The following is a 26,160-nucleotide window of genomic DNA, read 5'->3' on the forward strand; positions in this document are numbered from 1 at the left end:
CCTTGAAAAAAATGTTTGTCTTCTGTCACCAAGTGCATGAACTGCTACGTTTCTCTATGTTGTGATTTGGCGTAAAACAAACACAACTGACTTGCACGGATTTAAACGTGATCAGCAGCAGCGGCTCCTGTAGCGCACAGGTGCCACTGACGCCTCTCCATGTGACCTGCTGGAGTGATACTCCCTCCATTGTTCCGCACAAAGAGTCTTTCCACTTTCCAGCATCATGATGTACATGGTTACACACCAGCAATTCCTCTGTAGCAGCGTGAATGGTCCCAGCAGTCAGCAGGACGCACGAGTCGCGGGCTCACATTTCCAGCGTTTTCACTGCTCGTCCTGCGCTTCTGTGGCAAGTCTGATCGAGATCGTGCTTTATTGTGGCGTGTGTGTGTGTGTGTGTGTGTGTGTGTGTGTGTGTGTGTGTGTGTGTGTGTGTGTGTGTGTGTGTGGTGCGCGTGCGTGTGCGTGCGTGCGAGTGCCTCTTTGAGTTAAAGGTGAAGTGACTTTACGCACAAACTCTTCTCCATCCAAAGCGTCTCCACTGGATTACTTGGAGGTGAAAGGGCTGCCATGGAGAGAGAGGAGAGCCCCCGGGATTTCTTTCCAGAGATGAGGGAGGTGGAAAACAAGGTCGGGAGGAAAACACCGGAGAGTCTTCTGATGTGGATGAGGGAGGCTGCGGACTGTGGGGACGGCTGCAGGTGTGATGAGGGGGACAAGGGAGACCACAGCTCTGCCTTCAGTGGAAGCTTCTCTGACAGGATCAGCTGTTTGAAACAAGAGATGGTAAAACTCCCAGCTTTTCACTTTTCACATAATATATACTCTATTAATACATGCTAGATGATCAAGCTGTGAGTGTGTATAGAGTTTGAGTTGAATGTACCTGTTCATCTCCCCATATTTCCACTGTGACAAAACCTGTGCAGCTTGTTTCAGTGATCACTTCACCTGCTCTGGATTTGTATTTCTAATGACAGACGCTGTCTCTCCACCACACCCCTCACCTGGCTCCTCTCCCATTCACCTCTGTTCATTCTGCACATTCTGACTGGATTCCTTTGCTCATTCTCTCCCCATGTGCCTCTCAGTTACAGTATTTCCGTGATGTATAATGAGTGCACTAGTAGGGGCCTCACTAGTGGTGGGGATAGAGTGCATTCTGTCCGGGGGGCCCCAAGATAAAAGGGGGCCCATGATAAGGACTAGGCACCCCACTAAAAACCCAAACACACATCCAGTGGTGGAGGAAGTACTCAATCATTTTGCTTATGTAAAATACAAATAACTAGACAAAGAATTGTACACATATAAGCTTTTCTACTTCAGTAAACATAGGTCATCTTTTACATAATTAAAAGTACTTGTGCAGTGTAACCTGTTCCTTAATGACACAATCCCCTACATTGTTATGGCTGAGTCTCCGCCTCTTCCGAATCCATTTCAGGTGTTTCTTCTTCAATAGTTATGCTCCTGCAGGAGGCGGGGTTTACCTCCCTGCTCGGATTGGATCTGTGGATCAATTCTTACTTCTAAAAATATAAAAGTCTATGTTAACCTCTTGCCGTTAACCTCAAGCATGCAACACAAGGCTTTTTAAAATTGTGGTGAAGTAGAAAGTACAGATATTTGCTGGTATGTCAAGTGGAGTAAAAGTGCCTACAAAAGTAAAGCACAGATACATGAAAAATGCACTTAAGTACAGTAAATAAGTAAATGTACTTTGTTACATCCCCCCACTGCTTAGATCAAGTTCAGGTTCAAACACATATATGATTTAGTCAGTCAGGTCCCCTCATACAACCATGTTATTGTATGCATCGCTGATAAGTTGTTAATTCTCCATGCAGAGAAAGCTGCGCTCTGCCGATGTGAAGATTCTGCGGCAGCTGCTGGCCGTGCACGAGGGTATCGAGGCCATGCGGTGGCTGATGGAGGAGCGGGGGTCTCTGGTCAGTGGCGGCGGCAGCTTGACAGGAAGCCTGAGCAGCCTGGTCACTATAGAGGAGCACGGGCCCTCTGTGACGCCCTGCAGGTAGAGTTGATCATCTGTCGGAGGGGGGCTCTCATTGAAAACGTGCACTTAGATAAGCCAAAATGTAGGTACAATTACATGATACAAAATATTACAATTAATATGACATGCAATATTACCATATACTGTCTATCCAGAGACCCATGAACCTGTAATTTATTGAAATATTCTATATATTTGTCAGCATTTATAATGATGTAGGGCTGGGTACTTATACATTTTCTTTACTTTTCCTCATATACTCATTCAAGAATAAGTACATTTTTCTCAAAGTAAATTTTCAAATGGACAAACCTTTTCTCATATTGGGGGGAAAGCTCAGACATCTATTTTCAAGTGCATATTTTGCTGGATTTCAAGATTAAGATTAACATAACCCTTTATTTGTCCCATGGGAGGAAATTATTACAGAAGCCTGCATACAGAGTTAATACAGGTCAAAAAAATTGATAAAATAGAACAAAAGTTAAGGCAGTCAGACATACAGAACGAAGGTGCTTGAGCTACTGATGTAAACCATCATTACCAAGTGTCCATGCAATGTATTCTCGACTTGAAACAAGAAATTTGAGTTTCTGAAATAGTAATTGAACGAATTTATTTCCCTGCTGCTCTGCAGTAAACCACCCAATACAAAATACATTAGCTGAATTATGCTGGATATGCATTTTGGAGTTTTTAGTCCAGATGTGACTCAATATTCCAAGTGTTTCTCCCACAGGGAGAGCCAGAGTCCGACCTTCCCTCAAGATTTGACTGAAACAACAGGCGAGGACTACGCAGGTCATCGATCACAACATGATGATGGTGATTCATTCCACAAGAGCTACTTGGATGTTCAGAGCCCCGAGTCTGGAGGAGTGAGATCTCCAAGTCCTTCCAACTCTGAGTTTGAACCTAACCCTGCTGCCAACGGTTTGGTCAGTGCCAGTTTACAAAAGTCACAAACACATGACGTGGACACAGCTGAAGATGGTACCATCAAGAGAGCTCTGCTCAGGTCTAGAAAGGCAAGAAAAGAAGTGAAAGCAGACATTAGTGGTTTTACCCAAGAGTCCGGGGAGATTCAGACAGAGCGCAGGCCGCCTCAGGAGAGTTTCAGAGCCTCTCAGAATGAAGTGATGGAGGAGCAAGAGAGTGCATCAACTGCGGACACTGTTCTGCTGGGGTATGACGCTCGGTGGTGCTGGGTGGAGTCGCAGGATGATGTGACGTTTTTATGATTATCTGTAGCTGAAGCCGTTGCACCTCAACAGATACTGTAGCTGCCAGTTAATGCAGTGGGACTACAAATGCACAGTGACGCTCAGTGTGCCTTGCTAAAACAAGAGGCACTAGCTTCAAAATAAATAATGCAAACTCTGTCATTGCTTTCTTAATTTCGAATGTAATCTGTTTAATTGTGTTTTTGCTGCATGTGTATTTTATGAGTGAAAAAGCAAAACAAATTAAAAATACAATGGCATTCCTTGATATAAATGATAGAAACCTCCAATCTTGGCTGATAAATGTTATTTACTCTTGGGGATTTGATTTTCAGTATCACATACAGTCTACAGACTGTTCATTAAGAACTTCTTTCTTTTATTGTGGGAAAAAGAGTCATTTTAGAACATAGATGGTGAATAACCTTTATAATATCCTTTGTACATTCTCCATCTTGTGCTATGTTCTAAAAAAATCAGTTTGAGTTTATATTATGAAAAAATTAGTAATATGGGAGAGTTTTGGCTTAAATTGATAAGCAATGATGAGTCTAATGTATACATTTTGGTAATAAATAAGACAGACATGTTGTCATGAAGGTTCCAATTTATTTCTCTAGTGGAGAAGTGTGAATGTGCTGAATCAAAGTGTGCGTGTGTAAAGGTAAAATGAATAAAACAATAAACAAATACAAAAATAAATTAATACAGTAGTGTAGAAATAAAAAATGCACCACGTTTTTAATAATACAAAAATATGTGTGGAAGTACATTAACTGTATTTATTTATTTATTTATTATTTTGGCTGTTTCTGTCCTCGATACACTCGAACTGTGCGATGTTGATATTTCAAAGAGACCATGAAGGCAGCCCCGTGACGTTTGTCGTGTCGTCACGTGTTTCCACAGAGACCAGGAAGTGCTTTGAGGACGATTCGCTCCGGATCGCTGTGACATGACAGGAAACAGGTCGATGTGATGGTCCAGGCAGTGGCGAGGGAAACATGGAGGCTTGTTTTCTCCGCGGGCTCCTTCTCTTCGCTCTGACCACTTCGACAGCAGGAGGCGGTGAGCGCTTTGTTATGGTTCTCCTGCGCAGAAAGTAGCTATTAGCATGTTGGCTAACTGCCCCCCCCCGCTTGACCGACGCTACAGACACATTGTTTACACTCGTGTGCACACGAACATGTGTCTGTCAGCGTCATGTCCACGGTTCATTGTGAAGGTCTCTCCATGGAGGTGTCAGTGTTTCTGGGTCAAACACTTTGTTGGTTATTTAAAGTTCAAAGTTGACTGTGCTCATTACTGGCATCGTACAAGGTCCAGTCAACAATTAATAAACAACAAAAACAATTTGAACCATTTAGCATTAAATTAGCATTTCTATGGTCTTTTCGGTCGGTCATTTATTTATTATTTTAATAATATATAATAATGATATTATTATCAATTGCTCCATTACACTCTCTGCGATTAGCCTTTGCAGCTTTAGCTCAATTTAGCTAAACTGCTAAGATCTAAACTCCTTCATGTTTACTGCCACAGCTGCTGAAGCTGAATGCTTAGAAGTCAAGGAAACAGGAGTGGAAACAATTATCATTTTCCAGATACAAACCAAAATTTAAAAAAAAATGTGTCAGTCAGTTTTTATCTCCATCTTGTTGTGATGACACTCATCTCAATTTGACGTTGATCCGATGAAAACCCTGGTACAAGTACATCAAAGTAAAAATGTGGAATATGGCCAAAATGGCCACTAAATGCAAGATAGCAGGCTTCCTGTTGTGTTTTTCCAATTGCAACTAAAGACTTTTTTGTTTGTCTGGTCATGATACACCTGTATATCGATTTTTGTGAAGACCGGTCAATGTGAACACGTTCCAGGGGTCTCGGGGGCACCGTTGAGCCATTTTGCGACGCCCATTGAAAATTCCTTCAGAATACGTAAATTTTCACCACTTTCTAACTTTCTGCAAATTTTGGTAAGAAGTTGAGCATGTTAAAGCCCTCAAAAAGCCAATTCATTTGCCTGAATAATAATAATAAGAAGAATAATAATCCTTACAATAACAATAGGGACCTCCCTGACCTTTGATCAGTGCTCAGGCCCTAAAAAACAAATGAATAGTAAGTCAGTCAACAGATGATTTTTAAGGATCATATTATTGTATGAATTTCTTTTTTTCAGCAAAAAGTTGTCTGTGTCTGGTCTCTCACACATGAGGATCTGATGCTTGTCTTTGTCACACATGACATTAACTGAATATTTGTGGGTGTTTAGTGCCATCAGCCATTCAAAACAAGACATTTATATTGTCACCTGGCTCCGTGGACAGTTATAACTATCATATTGAACAATTTGTTGTCATTTTATAGGCAAAAAAATAATAATTTAAAATACACATCAGCATATGAATTGTTAAATAAGTTGCAGTGTTTTCAACCTGTTTAGTTAAAGAGTTACTCTAGATGCACTGCACTGTTAAATAGACATATGTTAACTTGAATGCCGACAGTAGAATATCGTTTCTGTGCATGAAATTCAAAGTTACAGGAGTTCATTGTTATACGATTGTAATTAGTATATTTACAATCAGTGAAAACCTTCTGCCCCACAGATGGACAGGTGACGTTCGTGTCGGAGCTCTCGACCAAGCCAGCTCAGAAGTTGTCCAAGTACGGTTGGTATGGCAACGTGAGGCTGCAGAGGTTTCACATACCTGAGGAAACCGCCGTCGCTCGCTGGCTGTTCTCCATCACCAAGCTCCAGAACTTCCATTGTGGACAGAAAAACGTCACCGTGTAAGAGGAATGCTCTCTCCTCCACTGATTGATTTCCTGATGTTTGGCGACTTCTGCTGTGATCATTTTCATTCTCTGTTTAGTGAAATCAGACCTATTTCTCTCTCTCTTCACACCATCGTTTCTCTGCTCAAACATGTCTGTTGAATTTGTCTCTCTCTCTCTCTCTTTTGCAGCCATATTCGATGGGGTGCCCCTCCAGTTATAAACCTGATAGGTTCAGTGTTTCCTAATGATACACTATGGAGTCCTAGCCTGTCTCTGACCCTACCAGTAGCATTACACAGCTTCATAACCTTCAACCACTCCGACCCTGCCCCCGGTGACTGGTACGTCGCTGCCCACTTGCCTCAGGATGACGGGCGCATCGAGCAGAAGGTTTGTATCGACCCCTGAACACTTGACCCTTGATATTATCTGATATTTTTATTGCTGTTCTAAGTCTGAAGGTTTTCTTAGAGTGATTTTTTTCATCACGTAGAACTGATAAGGTGTCAGTATTCCAGTAATGCTTCACTTGTAAACCCCAACTTGTTCTACTGGATCAGACGGTTAGGAGGATTGTTTCCTTTGCAAAGCAGCTAAACCACATTCTTCTGTCTTCTATCTTCTTGACTCTGTTTATGCAGCAGGATCACATTAATTGTTGTGTTGTTGTATTTACCATGGCAGAAAAAAAAGAAAAGAAAATGGCTATCTTAAATGTTACCTTCTTCTACATTTTTTGTGTGTGTCAATTAGTTGCATACATTTTTTACCTTCTGACTCATGACTCTTATCTGTTTTTAACTAAACACATTTTCTCTCTCTCTCTCTCTTTGTCTGTCAGGGTTTTCCGTCCTGCGCTTATTTCTTCCAGCCTCAGTTATCAATCAGGAGAGCGGTGGACACACCCATTTTACAGCAGGGCACATTCCTCCAACAGACCACCGCACCTGACAGACCGGCTCGCCTTAAGTAAGTAGTGCACACCTCCCATTCCCGTATTTCTTCTTTTGATACGGATGTATTTTTCCCCCCCATTAGTTTATACCAGGGGTTTTCAACTGGTTTTGTCCCAGGGACCACCATTTTGACTAGAAAGTAATCCTGATGTGCCTACGCGCGCGTGCCTAAGGAAGTTTTAACATTTGGTTTTCCATGTTGGTTTTATTTAAAACCCTCAAACAAATCTAGAAAAATCTGTTTAAAAAACAACAAAAACGGTTGATTTTAAGTGCTTAAGAATTGAAAACAAATTAAAATGCAGTTTGTAGTTGTACTGCATCTCAGAACCATATGTACATCAATATAAAATGTTCATGAATTAAATGTAAGACATTTAGCTGACATGTTGAGAGAACGTTAAAGTAACGGTGATCAATAACAATCAACATAAACTGGGGCTACAACTGAAAAGGGAAGAAGACAAAGTAATGCAGAATATGTCACAAATGATAATCATACAATATCACACAAACAATTGAGGCCTACTTAAGTTTAACCTCATGATCCACAGCACCTTTATATTATTTTAGACATATTTTTATTATTTTAGATATTTTTCACGATATTCAAGAGTAATCTGGAAATGTGTGGAAATATCAAAGCGAATTTCGCGGACCCCCTGCAATGCCGTCGCAGACCACCAGGGCGCCGCGCACCCCCGGTTAAAAAACCCTGGTTTATACTGTACAGAGTAATGTTTTTGTGTGCGTCTCTTAGGTTCTATGTTCCAGAGTTTGCCTCTTCTCTCTCCGTGTCTGTGGCGGACTGTTCTTCAGGGGAGGGAGCCGACACTGGGAACTGCTCACTGGTCGTCAGGCTGGGCTCCTCCTCTCTGCAGCAGGGCCCAGTATCAATGAACTGCTCCGGGACTGGCTGCTCCGCTGTGCTGCCTAACCCACCTTGGGACACCTGGCTACGAGTTGTCGTTGACAGCAGCCAAGACAACCGCACTGTGACCTTTAGTATCATCGCAAACTACACAGGTGGCTACAGATGCATGTCTGGAATTTAAGTTTCACATATATTAAATATCTGTTCTAATCTACAACTCTGTTCTCATTTGTGTCTTCGTCAGTGGGTTGTAAGCCCAAAAGTGTCGGCCTTAAAGCAGACGATGACTTTAAGAAGCTCCGTGGAAACAGCAGCTCCAGCAACTCCACATCAGCGGGCAACAGCTCACTGGCTCCAGCCGCGGTCGCCTTAATCGATGACTCAGCATCACCGGTTACGCCGCCGTTGGAGCCTGCGTGTGTGTGGAGCATCCCCGTGCTCTACGAGGAGGTGGACGTTCTGTCGCTGCGGTACACCCCCGCCAGCGGACCCAACGTCAGCGTCACAAACACACACCCCACGCTGCTCACCTACCCCCTGCACACGCTAGCCACCGGGGGAACACTCAATCTGCAGCTCACACTCAACTCTGTGAGTATCGCTGAATTACAACAGTCACACACAAATCATTCTTTGAAAGCAGTGTGTGTTTAATACATGTGTGTGTGTGTTTGTGCGTGCACGCAGACTGCTGTAATGCTGGGGAACAGCAGCAGTGTGGTGGCCTGTCTGTCTCAATGGGCTCCAGTTCTCGTTCTCAACCAGTCTCAACCCTGCAGCACAGGTAGCACTCAAATCTGAAAAGATTCATTCATATTTCACGCTTAGGGATTCATTACATCTTATGTCTGGAAATAAAAGTGGATGTAGGATAAATATTAAATCAGAAACTTAAATTTGGAGACATTTTTCCACATGTCTGTTTCTATGTGTGTGCAGGTTTGTTTGGAGGTTACGGGCTTCAGGTGAATGCCACCGTGACCAAAGCTGTGGTCAGGCTGCCGTTCCCTCAGTCAGCAACATGGTACCTCACCCTGCAGCTCACATGCAACGGGTAACAACACACTCATACATTTGTTCCTTTGACAAATAAGTTACTTAATATTTTAGAATATTATCTGTAACTCTGACACCATGACCTCCATCGGATAGAGTCAACAACATTCTCCACAGGCAGCAGATGTTATTTAGATTCTAGCAGTTCTCACACTCAAACAGTGAATGCATGTGTAATGGCTTGTCGTCAATTTTTTTGATTTTCCTTTATCCCGGTCCATGTATAATTTATTTTTTTGCGCATAAATATCAGCAGTTTGACGTCATGCTACAGTTTGTGATTCACACTTATGTACAGTACCTGTACCTACATTTTTCATATTTACAAATCTACATTTAAATCTGTATTTCTATATATTTGGGCCATAATAGATCTCTATTCACACCATATGCAATCTCATTTCTAATTCTGCTGCGTTTGCATTTTTTTATCGTTGTGACGGTGGCCTCAACTGAGAAAAGAGCTTTAGATTCATTAGGAAACTGCAGGGGGTGAATGAAAGTCAAAACCAGGTACATTGCCAGCTGTGTTTTGCTAAAGTAGCAGCACCACAGGGAAACACCACAAACTTATATAAGGACCTTTAATGTCACCACAATGTGATGAAGCTGTAAAGGCAAAGAACCTTTTTAATCATCGTGAAATCGTGATAATTTTTTTCCCCAAAATCATGCAGCCCTAAAACATCTTTATTTCTTTAACTGTACATTTGAGTAGATCTGTGTCAAAAGTGTCTGGCGCTGTACTGTTAGATGAGATATAGTGTCTTGTGTTGTTAGTTGTTTTGTCTGTTTTTAAAATGTAAGTGTCTCTTTGTTTCTTGCAGCACTGATTGCGGTAACACATCAGTGGTGCATGTGATCCCAGAGGTGTTTGTCAGTGCCTGTGTCGAGGATTGTGGGACATACGGCGAATGTAGACTACTGAGATCCTACAGCTACCTGTACGGTGCCTGTGTCTGCAAGGCTGGTGCGTCATACAAACACACACACACACAGACACACACACACACACACTTTACATCATCTAAATTAATATCAATCAATGCAGTGTCTTTGTTATTATACCAAAATGATAGTCCTTACCGTTTCCTTATTGGTAATACATTTAATATATTTGTCATGCCATCCAGTTGGAAATTTGGGTTCACTTTGTGTGTGTGTGTGTGTGTGTGTGTGTGTGTGTGTGTGTGTGTAGGCTGGAACGGTTGGGGCTGCACTGATGATTCGACAGCTCAGTCGTACGGGCGCCAGCTGACCGCAACCCTGCTTCTGGCTCTCAGTAACCTGATCTTCCTGCCTGTTACTGTGGTGGCCATCAAACGCTACTACTTCACAGAGGCGTCCGTTTACCTCTTCACCATGTTCTTCTCCACGGTAACACCCACTCGCACACACGTGACTAGCATGGTTTTTGAGAAATGTTTGTATTTTTTTGTGGGGTCCTCACAATGTGGTGCAAGATGGAAGTTTCAGGAAATCAAAGCCAGGATTATGCACTGAACTCTGCATAATCTCCTGACTCTGTCCGGAGGGGTTATAAATGAGAAGGCAAATGTCTGAGTACGAGGCCAAACTCCCAGACCCGTACATCTCTACTGGGGTCACACCACAGCGATTCGACCCAATCCTCGTCTGTCGAGGGAGAAACTTCTTTGTATCTTTAGTGTAATAAAAGTGAGAAATGGCAGCTCCTAGATGCTGTTGTATCATCACCTACACCTACGAATTTCTGTATTCAAAGGAGAGTAAAGATTTGACACTAAAGGTTTTTATCAATATAAAAGATGTTTCAATTATCTCCTCAAGTTTACGTTGACGTTAACTACCATGATGAACTAAAAAATCCTGCAAAACAGTTGTTTGTCGCATGTATCCGTGTGTTTTTGAGACAGAGATGATGTCATTACAGATTTGACATTACATTTTTGTTTTGGATCATAGCCAACTAGTCACTGTTTACTCTGTTTTGCTTTTAATAATTGTTGTGTTTTTTTATTTTTATTTTTTAATTATCTTAATTAATAACATAAATGAATCCAGACTAGATTGCACTGAAACGTCAAAGCATTTTCATCATCCAGGATTAATCTATACATCTGTCACATTCATCACTGAGAAAACATCCATGTGCATCATACAGTATGTATTTATGGGGACATCGAGCTGTGTGTTGTCTTTTGTCGGCTTTGACAGTGGTTACTCTTCTTCTCTTTGTCTGTGTAGTTCTACCATGCGTGTGACCAGCCCGGTATAGCTGTAATGTGTATAATGGACTACGATACCCTGCAATACTGTGACTTCCTGGCCTCTGTCTGTTCCGTCTGGGTCACCATCCTGTGCATGGCTCGCATCAGAGACGTGTTCAAATATGTAAGACACTGACGACTGTTGCTATTCTTTCCATATTTCTGTCATCTAAGAGTTTATATGAAACTTAAAGGGCCAAAATGACGTGTGTGTGTGTGTGTTTAGACTCTGTTCATGCTCGGGACTCTGCTGATTGCTATGTCAATGCAACTGGACCGCAAAGGCCTGTGGAACCTGCTGGGCCCTGTCCTCTGTGCACTGGTGGTCATGGTCACTGCATGGGTAAGACTCTAGTAGAAGGATTCTGTAAAACACCATCATGCTATAACCTGTATCTACACACACAGAACAGAAGAAAAAGAAAGATAACTTTGTCACTTCGCTAAATCCGTTTCTTTTTCGTGGACAGGTGTCCCGAGGGGTCCGGCGGCGACATTGCTACCCGCCTTCATGGCAGCGCTGGGTCTTCTACCTGATCCCGGGGGTGACCTGTGCCTTTGTTGGGATATGCTTGTATGTTTTCGGTGGAACAGAGGCAAACTACTACTACACACACTCACTGTGGCACATCCTGATGGCCAGCTGCGTGATGCTCCTGCTGCCGCCGAAGGAGAAGGACAGGGAGACGTTGGGCTGGAGCAGGGGCTGGAACTGGAGCTGGAACTGGGCCTGGACCTGGAGCTGGAGACCCCGGGTTTGTGGGTACACTCTCTGCGAGAACGGCAAGGAAGAGCTCTATACTGTCACATAGTGGGATTAGAGAGGCTGTAAGGAAGCAAAGTGACTTGGTGTTGATTGGTAAACATCTCTATAAGCTCCACAATGTCTTTAAGTCTCTGACTCTTCAAAGTTAGACCTATATTCTCTTACATCTGCTGATTTCATATTCACTTTCTCGTCTAGTGGGAAACCGTTCTCATGGATCTTAAATCACTAGCGTTCAGACACCGTAGATACGCAAACACCCCCGAAACCTGCTGAAACCTCTAAGGTGGTCCTCTGCACCAGCTTAGGTATAAATCAAACCCTTCAGGTTGCAGACCACCTGACCTTTGACCTCATGACCAGGAGTTTGTACATAGTCTATATGTACATATTTTATTAGACTAGAGTATGAATTTGTGAAATATTTATAAGTAATACCGCTTTGTGGAGCTCTTATGAATCTTTTCTATTCAGTCTGTCCCTGACTTTGCTGATAAAAATATGGTGTATTTATAGCTGATGTGAACACTCCTCCAGTACTTTCCTTTGTCCCACAGACCAGGGTGGAAAATGGATTGATAAAACTGGCTCCACTCCAAGTTTAGCTCCAAGCGTTTTCCAGAGCTTTCAAACTGTATAACATGGTCTTCGCTAACCAGGGCCCTGTTCACACCTGACATTACCATCCATTCGTAATACTTCTCCTGTGACCACTTAGATCTCACTTTTCAGCTGTTTGTGAGTCGCAAATGAGAGATATAGAACCAGCGGCCGAATGAATCAATGCACAGCTCTGATATGGAGAAAGATTTGAAAACAAAAGTATTGATCATTATGCTGTGACCAGTGTTGATATTGGTCACCACAAACAAAAGACTAAAAACACATTTGATACACATCTAAACGCTGTCCCCTTGTGATCGTACATCACTCTGAGAAAGGTTTATACCACGTCTAAACAGGGTCTAGTTAACAGCAGGACACTGAATAAGAATGATAAAGAATAGTATTTAAGAGTAGTAAACAAACATTTACTTCACAGGAACCATTTAAAACCAGTGAAACCGCTTGTTTGCCAAAGTCTGAGGAACCCTGACTCAGAGGCCTTCCCATCACGCCGACATCAGTCTCTCAACTCTCCTCCACAGAGCAGCAGGTTTAGTGATTCAAAGACCGAATGCCTCCTCATCCCAATCCATGTCTTTAAACACCAAATGTCTCATCGTCATGTTCAAGTACAGACGCATACGCTGCTTCTGTTGAAACCTACTGTCATCCTGTGTGTTTATCCTCCCTCTTTAAAGCCTCACCTCATTTGACCAGCAGCCATTCTGAAGCACTTTTATGATTATAAAGCTGATTCCCCTACATAATGGTCATAGCCCATACAGAATGTGTATGAATGGGAACCTAATGAATGTATTTTGAGATTGCTGTGTCCAGTGCCTCCTGTATGCACTGTGTGATTCGGTTTTGTCTTCTGCGTACTTTATTTTCCTAAGTGTTCTGTCGATTTGCACTGTTGTTTGATTTTTTTGCAACCTGCATTGCCTTCCTTTCTTTGTTTTTCTCATGTGTGAGTACAACTAATTTATTTTTTGTCACATTCAAGTATGCTGTTATGATCAACAAACTACGACAACAAACTACCGCGCTCATTGCATTAAAGGATGAAGACATTTAATGTTTGATGTAAAACCTGGTTTTAATTTACTTCTTTCCAATCTGTTCAAAACCCAAACACTTGCCTATCAAAAATAAATATTTTGTATGAAAAAAAATGCTCTTACACTGCTTTTTATTATCTGGACATTTTTTCATCCTCAGACTCACTCTAGCTTGCACTAAGAGAGGATTGGGGGATCGAGGGAAGCAGATTATCATAATCCTCAGAAATGTTGAAAGTGCCTGTGTTGAAATACACATTTCTGTGTGTGTGTGTGTGTTTGTGTGTTACGATATATATATATCTTACTTCCATTAGTAAATTTGATGGCCCTACAGAGCTGAAACAGATCGGCACTAAAGACCACATCCTCGTAAAGGGTTTTTATGTGGCTGACATGTGAGTCAACTAAAAGGCGTGTAAAGTATTTATAATCTTATTTCTGTCTAATGGTCCAGCAGCAGTTTACTGTTGCACTCGAGACAAGTTGAAAAAGGAAAAGTCAAAGCAGTGGAGGCAGAGATGCTGATTCTAAGTCCCTAGTACGAGTCAAGCTTCAGAAACACCGGGTCCTACACTACCCGTGACGCAACTCATTTGCATTGGTCAGTCAAACATATTTATATATCAATCCAAACTCTATAGTGCAACAGAAGACTAGCCGACTGTTTACACAGGCTGAGCTGTGTCCTGGTGTCAAACTGCTGTTGCTTCAACCTGAGATGTCACCTAAGTCTTAACCCTTTGATACATAACATGGGTCAAAAGTGATCCGATGGAGTTTTAATTGTAAATATCTTTGCAATAAATGTATTTCATCTTTCAGAATTCGAGGAATTCCTCAATTAACTTGTTTTTGATCATTACACATTCTTATTTTTATTTGTCCTCATTTACTTTTTTAATAAAAATCATTTTTGTATCACTACTCTTCTAAGGCACAACATGGGTCAAAAATGACCCGTATTCACTTTACATGTTATTTCATGCATGGCTGTGCTTCTTTGCTATATCTTTTAAAATCTATTTATTTAATCATTGTAATTTAATATTACAAAGTATTAATTAAAATATTAATTAAAATATCTTGTTTTTGATTACCACAAATCATTATTTTCATTTTCTCTGTCTTAATTTTTGAACTAAAACAGTTTTTGTATTACTTCATCAAGTTTACACACATGGGTCAAAAATGACCCATGTATGCAAGTGTGAATTTGATAGGAATGTTTGATTTGTAAATGTTTGGAGTTAGGAACATGTTTACTGTGGACAACTTTTCACATGCCACACTTGTCAGAACTACTTGTCAGAACTAGACGGTCTGCTTTTGCACATCTGATTCATGTAAGTCTTATTTTAAAATTGTTTTACCTAAGAAAATATTTGATATCTTGTGAAAAGATAACTGCACATAACATTTGAACATTATTTCCCTCTAATCGTGGGAAAGATAAATATGTCCAATATTATTAGCTAGCTGTTAACATATTCTCTTTTAGCTAGCTAATGTTAGCTTATGTAAGCTAGATATCGTTAGCTCAATTCTAGCTAACGATAGCTAGGTCAACATGATTTAGTTCTGACAAGTAGTTTTGACAAGTGTGGCATGTGAAAAGTTGTCCAGAGTAAACATGTTCCTAACTACAAACATTTACAAATCAAAGGTTCCTATCAAATTCACACTTGCATACATGGGTCATTTTTGACCCATGTGTGTAAACGTGATGAAATAATACAAAAACTATTTTAGTTCAAAAATTAAGACAGAGAAAATGAAAATAATGATTTGTGGTAATCAAAAACAAGATATTTTAATGAATACTTTGAAATATTAAATGATTAAATGAATAGATTTTAAAAGATATAGCAAAGAAGCACAGCCATGCATGAAATAACATGTGAAATGAATACGGGTCATTTTTGACCCATGGAATGGTAGTGATACAAAAATGTTTTTTTTTTAAAAAGTAGAAAAGGAAAAATGAAAATAAGAATTTGTGATGATCAAAAACAAGTTAATTGAGGAATTCCTGAAATTCTGAATGATGAAATAAATTCATTGCAAAGATATTTACAATTTAAACTCCATCGGGTCATTTTTGACCCATGTGTGTAAACTTGATTTAAAAATACAAAAACTATTTTAGTTCATAAATCATGAAAGATAAAATGAAAATAAAGATTTGTTGTAATCAAAAACAAGATATTTAATGAATACTTTGAATATTAAATGATGAAATAATTAGATTTCCAAATATATAGCAAAGAAACACTCAGCCATGCATGAAATAACATTGTAAGTCAATACGGGTCATTTTTGACCCATGTTGTGCCTTAGAGGGGGGTTTGCATAGCTTGTGTATCAAAGGGTTAAGTCATAAGAGATGAGTGTTTGTGTGGATCTTGGTTTTACATTCTCTATTTACAGCCATGGTTTCCATTCTGGGGGTAGGAGCATCCCATATAGATCTGAGGGGTTTCATGATGATTCAAAATGTATCTTTTTAACTCTTTTTCTTTTGAGATATTGAATATTTTCAACTCTTCATTTAGTCAATTCAAATAGTCTGAGGGGTAAAACTCAGTTTGAACACATGCAGCCAGTAGAGGGAGCCAATCCAGAAGAGGTAACAGCAGCAGACTTGGGAAGATGAGAGGGAAGTGAACAGTTACAGTTAAGAGCTTGTAAATTCAGGTGTTTGTATACAGTCTGCAGTTCAGATACTTTAGAGGCAAGAAAAAACGCATGTGCAGGCAGGTGCAGCGGTAGTACACTGACTGGAACCAAATGTAAATAACTGCAGTTGCCTAAATCCTGCAGCTGTTACTGCTACAGTCAACACATCCAAACACAAATAAGGTTTTAAATTTACAGTAAAAACCTGCAAATAGATAGAACAGTGTTTAAGTAAGAGTAAAAAGCCTGATTCACACACACAGTAACTAAGAACACACAGAACACTGAACACTGTCTTGACATTTTATTGGGATGAAAACATGCTCGAGCAAAATGAACAGCAACAACAATCACAACGTGAAGCTCCAGCATGAAATGAAGAAAACAAGTCGAAAGTACGATAATCACAGACATGCTGAGGCCAGTTTCTGACTAAATACATATAATAAGTCCCTATTCTATCAAACCACAACCCCACCTGGAACTGCTTGTGAGAGACAGAAGATTCTACAGTTTTGAAAAGCTACTGAGGGAAAGAGGAAGGCTTTGTATTAGGAGTTAATCTTAAGTCTTAGCATTCTGACTTTTTTCACAAAGAACAAAAAAAAACATCTTTCTCGGATTTAGTTCGACTTTGGAAGTGTTTAAATTTTACTCTCAAAAAACAAAAGAAAAACCATCTAGTTTCTGATTTCAGCTTTATTTTCGCAACATTTTGACCTTATTCTCAAAAGGAAAAAAAATATCTTCCACTGATTAAGTTCAAGTTAATTTTCAAACATTTCAACTTTATTCTCATCTCTGCTTTATTGTTTAGCATCTGAAGTCTTTTAACAAAATACAATCCCCCGATTTCGTTTGACTTTAGCAAAAGACATTTCAACTTTATCCTCTAAAGCAACAAAATATCTTCCTCTAATTTAGTTCAACTTAATCTTATACATTTAACTTTAGTCTTGACATTTCGATTTTATTCTTGACATTTCAACTTTATCTAAGAAATACAAAAGAATCTTCCTCTGATTGAGTTTGACTTTAATTTTCAAAATGCAAAAGGAAAGAAAATCCTGCTCTTCTCATGTTATCTCTTCTGTCCGACCCTATTCCTCCTCTGTAGAGGTGTGATGAAGAAGCGGTGTGAATATGCTGCAGCACAGAGTCTAACAGTGGCACTAAAAGCTCTTTTCCCTGCTGTCCACTGCTCGTGAATAAGATGTGAAGCTGCTATGGTATGATACACCGGTGCTTTGTTGTATTCTCTGATCCTAACTCTGACAATGTTGCAGTGCTGGAAGAAAAATGTATTACCCTTTATCTCAGTTTGAGACGAAACATTAAGCTAAGAGGACTTCTTGGATGGTTACTATGGTGACCAACAGAGACAATGGAGACGGAGGGTGATTGAGTCTGACCCCTTTTTTGGGGGGGGCCTGGTATCAGACATTGGAGCCTGCTGAGGAGTTGGTACCTGCTTGCCCGGCCCCCTTGGCCCCGTCCTTCTCTGACGTCTGGGTGACAGCCTGAGCAGGGGAGGGGCTAGAGTGGCGCTGGCGTCTCATGAAGGGGAACACGCTGAGAAGAACACAAATTGTGAATATTGGAGAATGAATGAGAGTTTTAAAGGAAAAGGAGATTAATGTAACGGTGATGTCACCTCTTCTTGGTCTCCTGGGGGACAATAGCTTTGGCCAGCATGTTCTTGTATAGGTCGGACTTGAGATATCTCGGGAAGGAGTCCTAAACACAAACACACACACACACACACACACACACATTTTACTATTTGTGAAGACATTCAATAACATAATGCATTCACCGCTCTGCCAAACACTGCTGCTACAGACAACTACAGCTGTCTACAACACATAATGCTGCAATGTTAAAACACATTTGATCACATGACAACTGTTGTTACATCCTGGCCCTGTCTTCCAGTGACTTCACTTAAAGGATATGAGAACAGTGTAAATATAATGTATGTCTTCTAGGGTTGAATTTGCAGTATACAATACACAGTATATCTTTCAGCTGAATTTGCCTTTTTAAACCTGACTATAAACCAAGCTAAGTTTAGAATCTCTTAAAGGTCCCATACCACTGCTTGTACAGACTCTGTATAAACATGGATGACAATAAGAGCTCCCCAAAAGTGAAGCCAAAGCACATAGATTGCCCCCTAGTGTCTGGCTGCAGTATAGCTACATACATACATTCTGCCTCTTCCATGTTAGAGGATGGGGCAGAGAGCGAATATAAAAATCCTAGAACACGTTAAATCGATTTTTCTCAAATATTGTTTCTGACATTTTAGGTGTCAAGTTGTTATTATAATCATTCAAAGGTTTATTCATCTTATAAAAATGACTGATAGTAATTGAAGTGACTCTCGCTTGTCTATAACAACTTCCTCTGGGTGAAAACTTGAAGTACAAATATTGCGAGGAATCACTTAAAACCTTAAAAGCTTATTTGCCAATGTTAGAATATGGTTCAAGGTCATGCAGCTCACAACAACTTGATTAATAGTGAAGTCCTTTAAACCATGTCACTGAAAAGGCCATAGCATGAGGTAAGTGTCATGTAGAGTCAGTGATCAGACCTTTTTCATGAGGAAGTAGATGTGCATCTGTGCGTCATCCATAACAAAACGATGTGGGTGTCTGATCCCATGCATCGTTTTATCCATGGTCTTACTGTCGATGTTGACCCAGCGGGCAGCTCCGGGAGCCAGGAAGTTCCTGAATCACACACGGGAGAGGGGCCGTCACCTGACTGTGAACGTGAGGGTGTCTTCCTGCACGTTGGTCTGCTTGCACACTTACTTGTACACCTCCTCCACTTTCTCTATGATCCTGGAGCTCTCTCCGTGTCTGATGTCCTCGCAGGCCTGCCAGAAACACAGGTTCTCCGCTGAGGGCAGAGACAGGGACAGTGAGCAGCCGAGGACGGACAGAGGTCGACAAAACCACAGTGATGCAGGATGAGGTGAAACACAACAAGAGAATTTTTATAGCATGAGTGGCCTCTGTGGAAAACCTTGGCCCCTGGCAGTTTATCATATGGTGCAGAATAGAGGGGGGGTAAGGAAATCCCTTTCTCGTCTTCTGTCCTTTCCCTTCCTCTCTCGCTCTTAAGTCCATCTACCTTTCCTCTCTCTTCCCCTCCTATGTATTCTTATTATCCTCCCAGTAGTCATGAAATTAATTTTCCTCTACTCTCCGATCTCTCACCGCTGGGACTGGAAAATATCATTAATGAAGATGATGAAATTCTGGATGCCGATAACAATGAGAATCAATTAACGGTAAATGCATCGCTACTGTAATGAGCTTCTGTGTAGATGATGATTCTGTTTGCAGAACTCCACTGCCACTTTATTGTGATTCGGGCTTAAACAAATCTTTGTTTTTAATTAAATAAACATGGTAGAAAAAATATTGGATATTCTGTGTCAATAATCATAATCCAGGACATGGACTCAAATAATGGATGTATTACTTCATTGTTCATCCGTCAGCAGGATTCCTTGAAACTTGGTGGAAGGATGTCGTGTCAGGGTTAGGGTTTTTATGTTCACAACGATGGTTACACAACTATTCCTGGTCTGCTTCTCGTCCATTTAGGATAATATTTCTTTGCATTTGTAAATTATTACTAGTATTTTAAGTCACTCTTGCTCACCACTGAACTCTTTCTCCAGATAGGTCATAAACTCCCGCCGCCCCATGACATCATTCAGAAGCTCCATGAAGCTGAAGCTCCAGCGCTCCACTCGAAGACGTGTCGGTATCTGCACCCTAGTCACAGAAAAAACACACAAACAGTGCAAACATTCAGAGAAAACTAGAGCATTCAGCAGAAGAGCATTCAAAATACTACGGCTTTATTTTGAACTTAAATATGATTGGGTTTGCAAAGGGAATTTATTATAAATTGTGTAATAAAATGTGTGTGTGTTCGCTCACATTCCTGTGTTCATCGACCAGTGTGCAGAGTCATCAGAAATCCAGGGGTTACTGGGAAGGCATCCTTGCATAATGGGATCGTGGGTCTGGTACTGCTCGCTGTATTTCACAAAACTGCTCATAAACACACACACACACACACACACACACACACACACACACACACACACACACACAGTATTATTGTATTAGTGTTGGAGATCATAGAACTTAATGGCCACTAATTCCAACTTGCCTCAGGAAGAATCCATTAGTGGCTCTTACAGCGGGGGCACTAAGCCCCATGTACGTGAATGTGTTTGTGTGTGTTTGAGTCTGTGGCAGAGAAGTAAATTTGGGTCCAGGCAGCATCACATCCATTAGTCCTCATGTGTGTGTGTACATGTGAATGTGTGTCTGCATATGTGCGTTCATCAAAGTGACACCAACCCCTCTAGGCAGATGGATGACTTTATACGGTTTCTTCCGAGGGCCCTTCTACAGAATTCGATCTGTAAACACACACACACACACACACACACACACACACACACACACACACACACACACACACAGTTGCAATATACACTCAATGTACTTAAAGTAATAATATATGAATTATATATGATGTTTACCTCTCTTTTGTAGTAGTCACTGTTCTAGTTCTGTAAATGGAAAGTGTCATCGGATTAGGTCACCCACTGACATCTTCACACATTTATACTATGAAATCATATGAACTGTGTCACCTATACAAGATGTGGTGTTAAATATTAAACAAGGATATATTCTGTTAATAAGATATGTAAAGATAGACGGCGCATGTCCACTTCCTCCAGCTAGCCAGGCACTGCATTGCCCTACACTGCAGCCGGCCAGTTTAAGGGAGCCATCATGTTGATTATTTTATAGATAGTGATTCTGAAAAATTAGGAAAGTAGGCTACCAATGAGATTAAATACTGAATGTAATATTTTTATAGAGATATTTAGGTATATCTATATATCGATATAATCCTCATCATAGAAAGATATATTCTGTTGAATGCCAATTCCAATTTGGAACAATGAATTTGCTACCATGTCATGTCAGGGCCTGAAACTATTAAAGTCCACAATTATAAGAAGATGGTCATATATTATCATGGTCTACACCATAGCATAGTGTACCTCACTTGCTTACTTACTTTGAATTATTCCCAGCAGGAAGAACAAGGGAAAGCAGTACAACAACAAGAAAAGAGATAGATAATTGACGTGTTATCAAACTTTCTGTTTCGGAGGGGAACATAAACAGGACGTTAAGATATCAGATGATGTCACTAACCATGGTTACTCGTGTGCTGTAGTCATTTGGTCTCTCGAGACCAATGTCCAATATATTATGTGTCCCGGGCTGGAAAAAAGGATATAAATAAATATGCATACTAATAAGTATAGTGTGTTTGTCACTGTGTGTGTGTGTGTGTGTGTGTGTGTGTGTGTGTGTGTGTGTGTGTGTGTCTGATAAGATGTGATGAGTGTGAGTGAGCACTTATCCTTCCACAGGCTTTCCACTCCACTAGCTCTGACTTTTATATCGAGGTTTTTTCTTTCTTTTTCTCCATGTGCTCGTACCTAATTTATAGGGGCAAGACAAGATGGAGTCCCTCCTCCTCCAAACCCTTGTCCTCTGCTTCACCCTCTTCTTACTCCCACAGTACCACTACACTTCCCATCATGCCTTTCCCCTTGCCTCCTGCCTCTGCCACCCACAGCCTTCTGTCTGTCTGTCTCCATGTAAGAATCAGAGGGACAGAAAATGATGTTTTTACTGTTTTGCTCTCTCTCTCTCTCTCTCTCTCTCTCTCTCTCTCTCTCTCTCTCTCTCTCTCTCTCTCTCTCTCTCTCTCTCTCTCTCTCTTGATCTCCTCTTGTCAGCTCAAGCTTTTACCAGATAGGTTAAATATTTCATGCAGAAGGCAGAAGGGACTGTGGGTGAACATTAGATGGACTTCAGACTGTTTTTTATACTCTTTTGTAGTATGCTATAGTATAGTATAGTATAGTATAGTATAGTATAGTATAGTATAGTATAGTATAGTATGGTGCGGTGTGGTGTGGTTTAGTGTAGTGTAGTGTAGTGGAGGGAAGTGGAGTGTAGTATAGTATAGTGGTAAATTTCAGAAGGGTAAACAGTATATCACAATGGGATATAAGAGGTATAAGGTTAGTAAAGTAGAGTAATGTTGGAGTAGAGAAGCATCGGGTATAGTAGAGAAGAGTAGAAGAGCATTGCATGGTTAAAGTAGAGGAGGGTAGCGTTGGGTAACGTAGAGTAGAGAAGCTTTAAAAATAGTAGAGTAGTGTAGTGTAGAGGAGCTGGTCCTTACAAATCAGGTACAGTCCAGTACTGTTGTGTAGAGTAGTGTTGGATAGAGTAGAATAAGATAGAGTACAGTAGAGTAATTTAGAGTAACATGAACTCACCGGGGGTCTGTTGATGAGCCAGTAAGACTGCTCCTGACATTCTAGAACAATGCGGTCGGCCTTCCGCCTCTGCTTGGATGCTCTAGAGAGGATTCGCACTGTAAGTTTGTGTGTGTGAGTGTGTACGTGTGTACGTGTGTATGTGTGTGTGTATCTCTGGCCTGTCCAAATGTACCTCAGCTGCTCTCTTGCTTGCATCACCACAAAGTCCCAGGTGTGGTTGATCCTCTTGTGCAGCACACTGTACCTCTCCTAAAATAAGAAAAGGAAAGATGACATGGGACCATTACAGCACACTGACCACTGCATAATTCATCATACAGACACTCTTTTCTTCAAACAGATAGTCACACGCACACACTTTTCTCACCTTTTCATATTCCATCAGCTCTCCTTGTTTCCTTATGTTCTTTTTAGCCAAATAGATTGCTGACGGGGTAAAACAAAGGGAGCAAGGAGAGAGAGGAAAACAGAGGTGAAAGAGCTACATCGCTATTTTTGCTTCCGTACTGTAGCAGGAGCGCCTCCTTCAGTTTGCGTTTGTCTTACCATAGTCGAGTTCTGTGGCAGGCCATCGGGTACTAGTCCAGAAGTAAGGAGTCTGAGAGAAACAAGTGACATTTTAAAACTTCTGACGGACATTGGTGAATAAGCAAGTGATGGAAAAGTGGCAGATGGGTGAGGGATTAGGAAGTGGGCTAACGGAGAGAGAGGGTGTCAGATAGAGACAAGGTGACCATTTAGCTTGGCAGAAAGCATAAGGGATCATGGTCTGACCTGGAAACGGTACGGCGTCTCATCGACACGTAACACGAGGGATCTTGGCTCCTTGAGAGGGTAAATGTACCCGTATCTCACCAGCATACCTCCTAGGTGCAAAGCCTCTGTGAAACACCACAGAAGAAGAAGAGGCAGTAGCCAAACTAATCAATGGACTGTTTCGCAGATTATGATTCTTTAGGTGATGGACCAATCGTCTAAACTTTTGAAATAATCATTCCTCTTTTCCATGTATATTCTCAGGCATTCATTTGTAAAATAAGATCGGATTTGTCCTGTTTTGTAACACACTCGAGCTGTCAGCAATCTCTCTGAAATCAGGGATTTGCTCCAATGATGAAATGCACCATCAATCTTTTTTCTCCACTCATCTGTTAGAAGTAGTAGTTCTCTCTAACTACGTTTTTGACTGGCAGCTACTGAAAAAAGCTGTGCGAAGCACTTTCATCATCACTTTTTTTTGTCTGACTGGCTCTTCTCTCTCCTCCTCCTTCCTCCTGAGGTGGAAACCTCCTCGGGGACCTTAATCAAACCCAGGTCATGAGGTGAGTTAATCAAACTCAGATTCCTCTGGGGTTCACCCTGCTCCTGTTTACTGGAAACCTTCACACATAACCACCACGTCAGCTCGAGAGAGAAAACACCATATCCCGGCAACGCATTGGCCAAGACACACAACAAGCACGTCACACTGAGCCTGGATAATCAGTAGCAGGCCCTTCAACATCCTGTGTCACATACACAGGGTAGTTATCAGTGGAGCTACTTACCCTCCTCAAAGATGTTGTATTTGTGGATCAACCAATCAATTACATCACGGCCTGCAGAGAAAGAGAGAAAGGAGTCAAGGAAAGAGGGCAAACGTTCTCCCTCTGCTCTGCAAAGCTTGCACTATTCTCCAAAATCCACTGCTGCATTATGCATGACCACTGGGACAAACACCGGCTGCAATGTGCCTGTCCACACATGCACACACAGATGCCAATGCACACTGACAGTAAGGGGTACAAACATGAATATAGATATACACACGCACACACACACAAACACACACACAAACTCACCTGTCATTGCATGTGGAATGACAGTGATCAGGAGCCTCTGGTTTCTCATCTTCATGCCCATGTCAGGGTCCTGCATGGCCACAATCACTTTCTCCATCTGTCAAGAGGACACACACACACACACACACACACACACACACACACACACACACACACACACACACACACACACAAGCAGTCAAGCAGTCAAAGATGGAGAGATGCATACATATAAACACACATTAAACACTCAGAAATTCTAATAAACAATGCACATGATGTAATGCACCTTTCACAGTTTGTTTTCTCACAGGAATACATTTAATAACTTGCACGTTTGAAGGATTTACAAATACCTGTATCTGCAGTATTAATATCATCCTATATAAACACTCCGTGCGGGTACGGACCTCACCTTTCGAAAGCATGCCATCTGATCCCGTTGCCAGCCTCCCTTGGCCAGCGTGTTGATGGTCATCTTGCAGGATGCTCGGGCTCAGTCGACGGGACGGTGAAGTGCAGGACCGAAGTGCTGCCGGGAGCGCGCAGCAGAGAGTGCACCGCCGAGTTTCCTTTTTTTTTTTCCTCCCATCAGCAGGCGGTCGGGTGCCTGCGGGCGCGCCCCCGCGTAGATTAGAGAGGATTACAGTGTGGAAATCACTTCCATTATGATATATAGTTTCTGTGCAGAGGCGAAAACAGCAGCTCGTCTAAAAGTCTGACACTGAAAAGGTCAATTAAATCCATATTGCACCGTGAAATACGTGACGATATCATGTGTCTCCATTTAAAAGTCTTGTTTGTTATCAGTCAATCTTCTTTTATTTCTGTAGCCCATATAAATCATAATTTGTCTCATCGTGTTTAACAAGGTGCGGCATCCTCTGTTCTTAACCCTCAACAAGAGAAAGGGAAAACTACAAACCTGATAACAGTGGGAAAACACAGAAACCTCAGGAAGAGACACAGATGTCGTGTGTAACTGAAAAGAGCGACCAAATAACAGGTTTTACAAAAATGTATTAGAAAACTGTTTTAACCATAATGGAAAGGTGTATCAATGTGTTTAAAGTGTTTAACATAAGACAGTGTCTTATAGAGATGGATAGAGCAGTAATGACAATTGAAATGGAGGAGTTATTGTCAATAATCATAGAATAGAATAGAATAGAAAAGTGTGAGTAGACACATTGAAGCAGTTTTGTTTGTAGTTATAGTCTATGATCAGCCACCACCACATTACCCCACAGCACTCCTATCAAAAGTATATACTATAATATAATATTATATCATATCATATCATATAAAATCATATCATATCATATAATTTGCATATATGTATTATAATTTCATATCATGTACTTATATGTTATTACAATATACTATATTATCATCAAAAAAGCTAATACTATGAATAATATTAATAAAAAATGTAATTTAGACAAGAAAAAACATATAGCCTATATAATATGTTTATATTTTATGTTTATGTACTAATATAAAATAATAGCAATAATAATAATTGTAATATTAATAATGAGTTGAACTGAATATGTATATCTCAAACGAAACAAATCTGTATGAGAAGCAGACTAAGTGTATGAATAAGTACATTTTACTTGTATTGTGTTATTTTCAAATGATC

The 26,160-nt window shown here is 40.8% G+C and overlaps 3 protein-coding genes across 3 annotated transcripts; 2 read left to right on the plus strand and 1 right to left on the minus strand.

The window, feature by feature from the left end:
• Window positions 1-573: 573 nt before the first annotated feature.
• On the plus strand, window positions 574-3,261 carry LOC133017545 (leucine rich adaptor protein 1-like). The gene is made up of 3 exons (XM_061083652.1): window positions 574-789; window positions 1,854-2,038; window positions 2,760-3,261. The coding sequence occupies exons 1-3, from the start codon at window positions 574-576 to the stop codon at window positions 3,259-3,261; spliced, it is 903 nt and encodes a 300-aa protein (XP_060939635.1).
• A 903-nt stretch (window positions 3,262-4,164) lies between these two features.
• pgap6 (post-glycosylphosphatidylinositol attachment to proteins 6) lies at window positions 4,165-13,682 on the plus strand. Its single transcript, XM_061083715.1, has 13 exons — window positions 4,165-4,311; window positions 5,862-6,045; window positions 6,222-6,423; window positions 6,875-7,002; window positions 7,750-8,015; window positions 8,108-8,454; window positions 8,551-8,647; window positions 8,803-8,917; window positions 9,747-9,889; window positions 10,118-10,296; window positions 11,146-11,292; window positions 11,395-11,511; window positions 11,639-13,682. Exons 1-13 carry the CDS (start codon window positions 4,248-4,250, stop codon window positions 11,978-11,980), a joined length of 2,331 nt encoding a protein of 776 aa, XP_060939698.1. The 5' UTR covers window positions 4,165-4,247; the 3' UTR covers window positions 11,981-13,682.
• Window positions 13,683-17,251: 3,569 nt separating this feature from the next.
• rgs11 (regulator of G protein signaling 11) lies at window positions 17,252-24,993 on the minus strand. Its single transcript, XM_061083719.1, has 17 exons — window positions 24,931-24,993; window positions 24,537-24,633; window positions 24,243-24,293; window positions 23,470-23,576; window positions 23,242-23,293; window positions 23,063-23,121; window positions 22,868-22,944; window positions 22,693-22,774; window positions 21,551-21,619; window positions 20,860-20,883; window positions 20,675-20,736; window positions 20,246-20,359; window positions 19,962-20,077; window positions 19,103-19,190; window positions 18,880-19,018; window positions 17,935-18,017; window positions 17,252-17,852 (listed from the first exon to the last, which is right to left on the minus strand). The coding sequence occupies exons 1-17, from the start codon at window positions 24,991-24,993 to the stop codon at window positions 17,717-17,719; spliced, it is 1,419 nt and encodes a 472-aa protein (XP_060939702.1). The 3' UTR covers window positions 17,252-17,716.
• Between the last annotated feature and the right edge of the window lie 1,167 nt (window positions 24,994-26,160).

Source organism: Limanda limanda, chromosome 13, assembly GCF_963576545.1.
Source record: "Limanda limanda chromosome 13, fLimLim1.1, whole genome shotgun sequence".
Taxonomy (NCBI): Eukaryota; Metazoa; Chordata; class Actinopteri; order Pleuronectiformes; family Pleuronectidae; genus Limanda; species Limanda limanda.

What these genes read in the sequence shown, in the direction of transcription:
- rgs11 (XM_061083719.1), bottom strand. Translation starts at nt 24,993, where the DNA reads ATGACCATCAACACGCTGGCCAAGGGAGGCTGGCAACGGGATCAGATG. An exon ending in TCATCCATCTGCCTAGAGGG is followed by an intron (nt 20,360 to 20,674) that starts GTTGGTGTCACT and finishes GTTTATGAGCAG; the next exon opens with TTTTGTGAAATACAGCGAGC. An exon ending in TCTACTTCCTCATGAAAAAG is followed by an intron (nt 18,018 to 18,879) that starts GTCTGATCACTG and finishes GTTTGTGTTTAG; the next exon opens with GACTCCTTCCCGAGATATCT.
- pgap6 (XM_061083715.1), top strand. Translation starts at nt 4,248, where the DNA reads ATGGAGGCTTGTTTTCTCCGCGGGCTCCTTCTCTTCGCTCTGACCACT. An exon ending in CACTTCGACAGCAGGAGGCG is followed by an intron (nt 4,312 to 5,861) that starts GTGAGCGCTTTG and finishes TCTGCCCCACAG; the next exon opens with ATGGACAGGTGACGTTCGTG. An exon ending in TGGTCATGGTCACTGCATGG is followed by an intron (nt 11,512 to 11,638) that starts GTAAGACTCTAG and finishes TTTCGTGGACAG; the next exon opens with GTGTCCCGAGGGGTCCGGCG.
- LOC133017545 (XM_061083652.1), top strand. Translation starts at nt 574, where the DNA reads ATGGAGAGAGAGGAGAGCCCCCGGGATTTCTTTCCAGAGATGAGGGAG. An exon ending in GCTGTTTGAAACAAGAGATG is followed by an intron (nt 790 to 1,853) that starts GTAAAACTCCCA and finishes TTCTCCATGCAG; the next exon opens with AGAAAGCTGCGCTCTGCCGA. An exon ending in CCCTCTGTGACGCCCTGCAG is followed by an intron (nt 2,039 to 2,759) that starts GTAGAGTTGATC and finishes TTTCTCCCACAG; the next exon opens with GGAGAGCCAGAGTCCGACCT.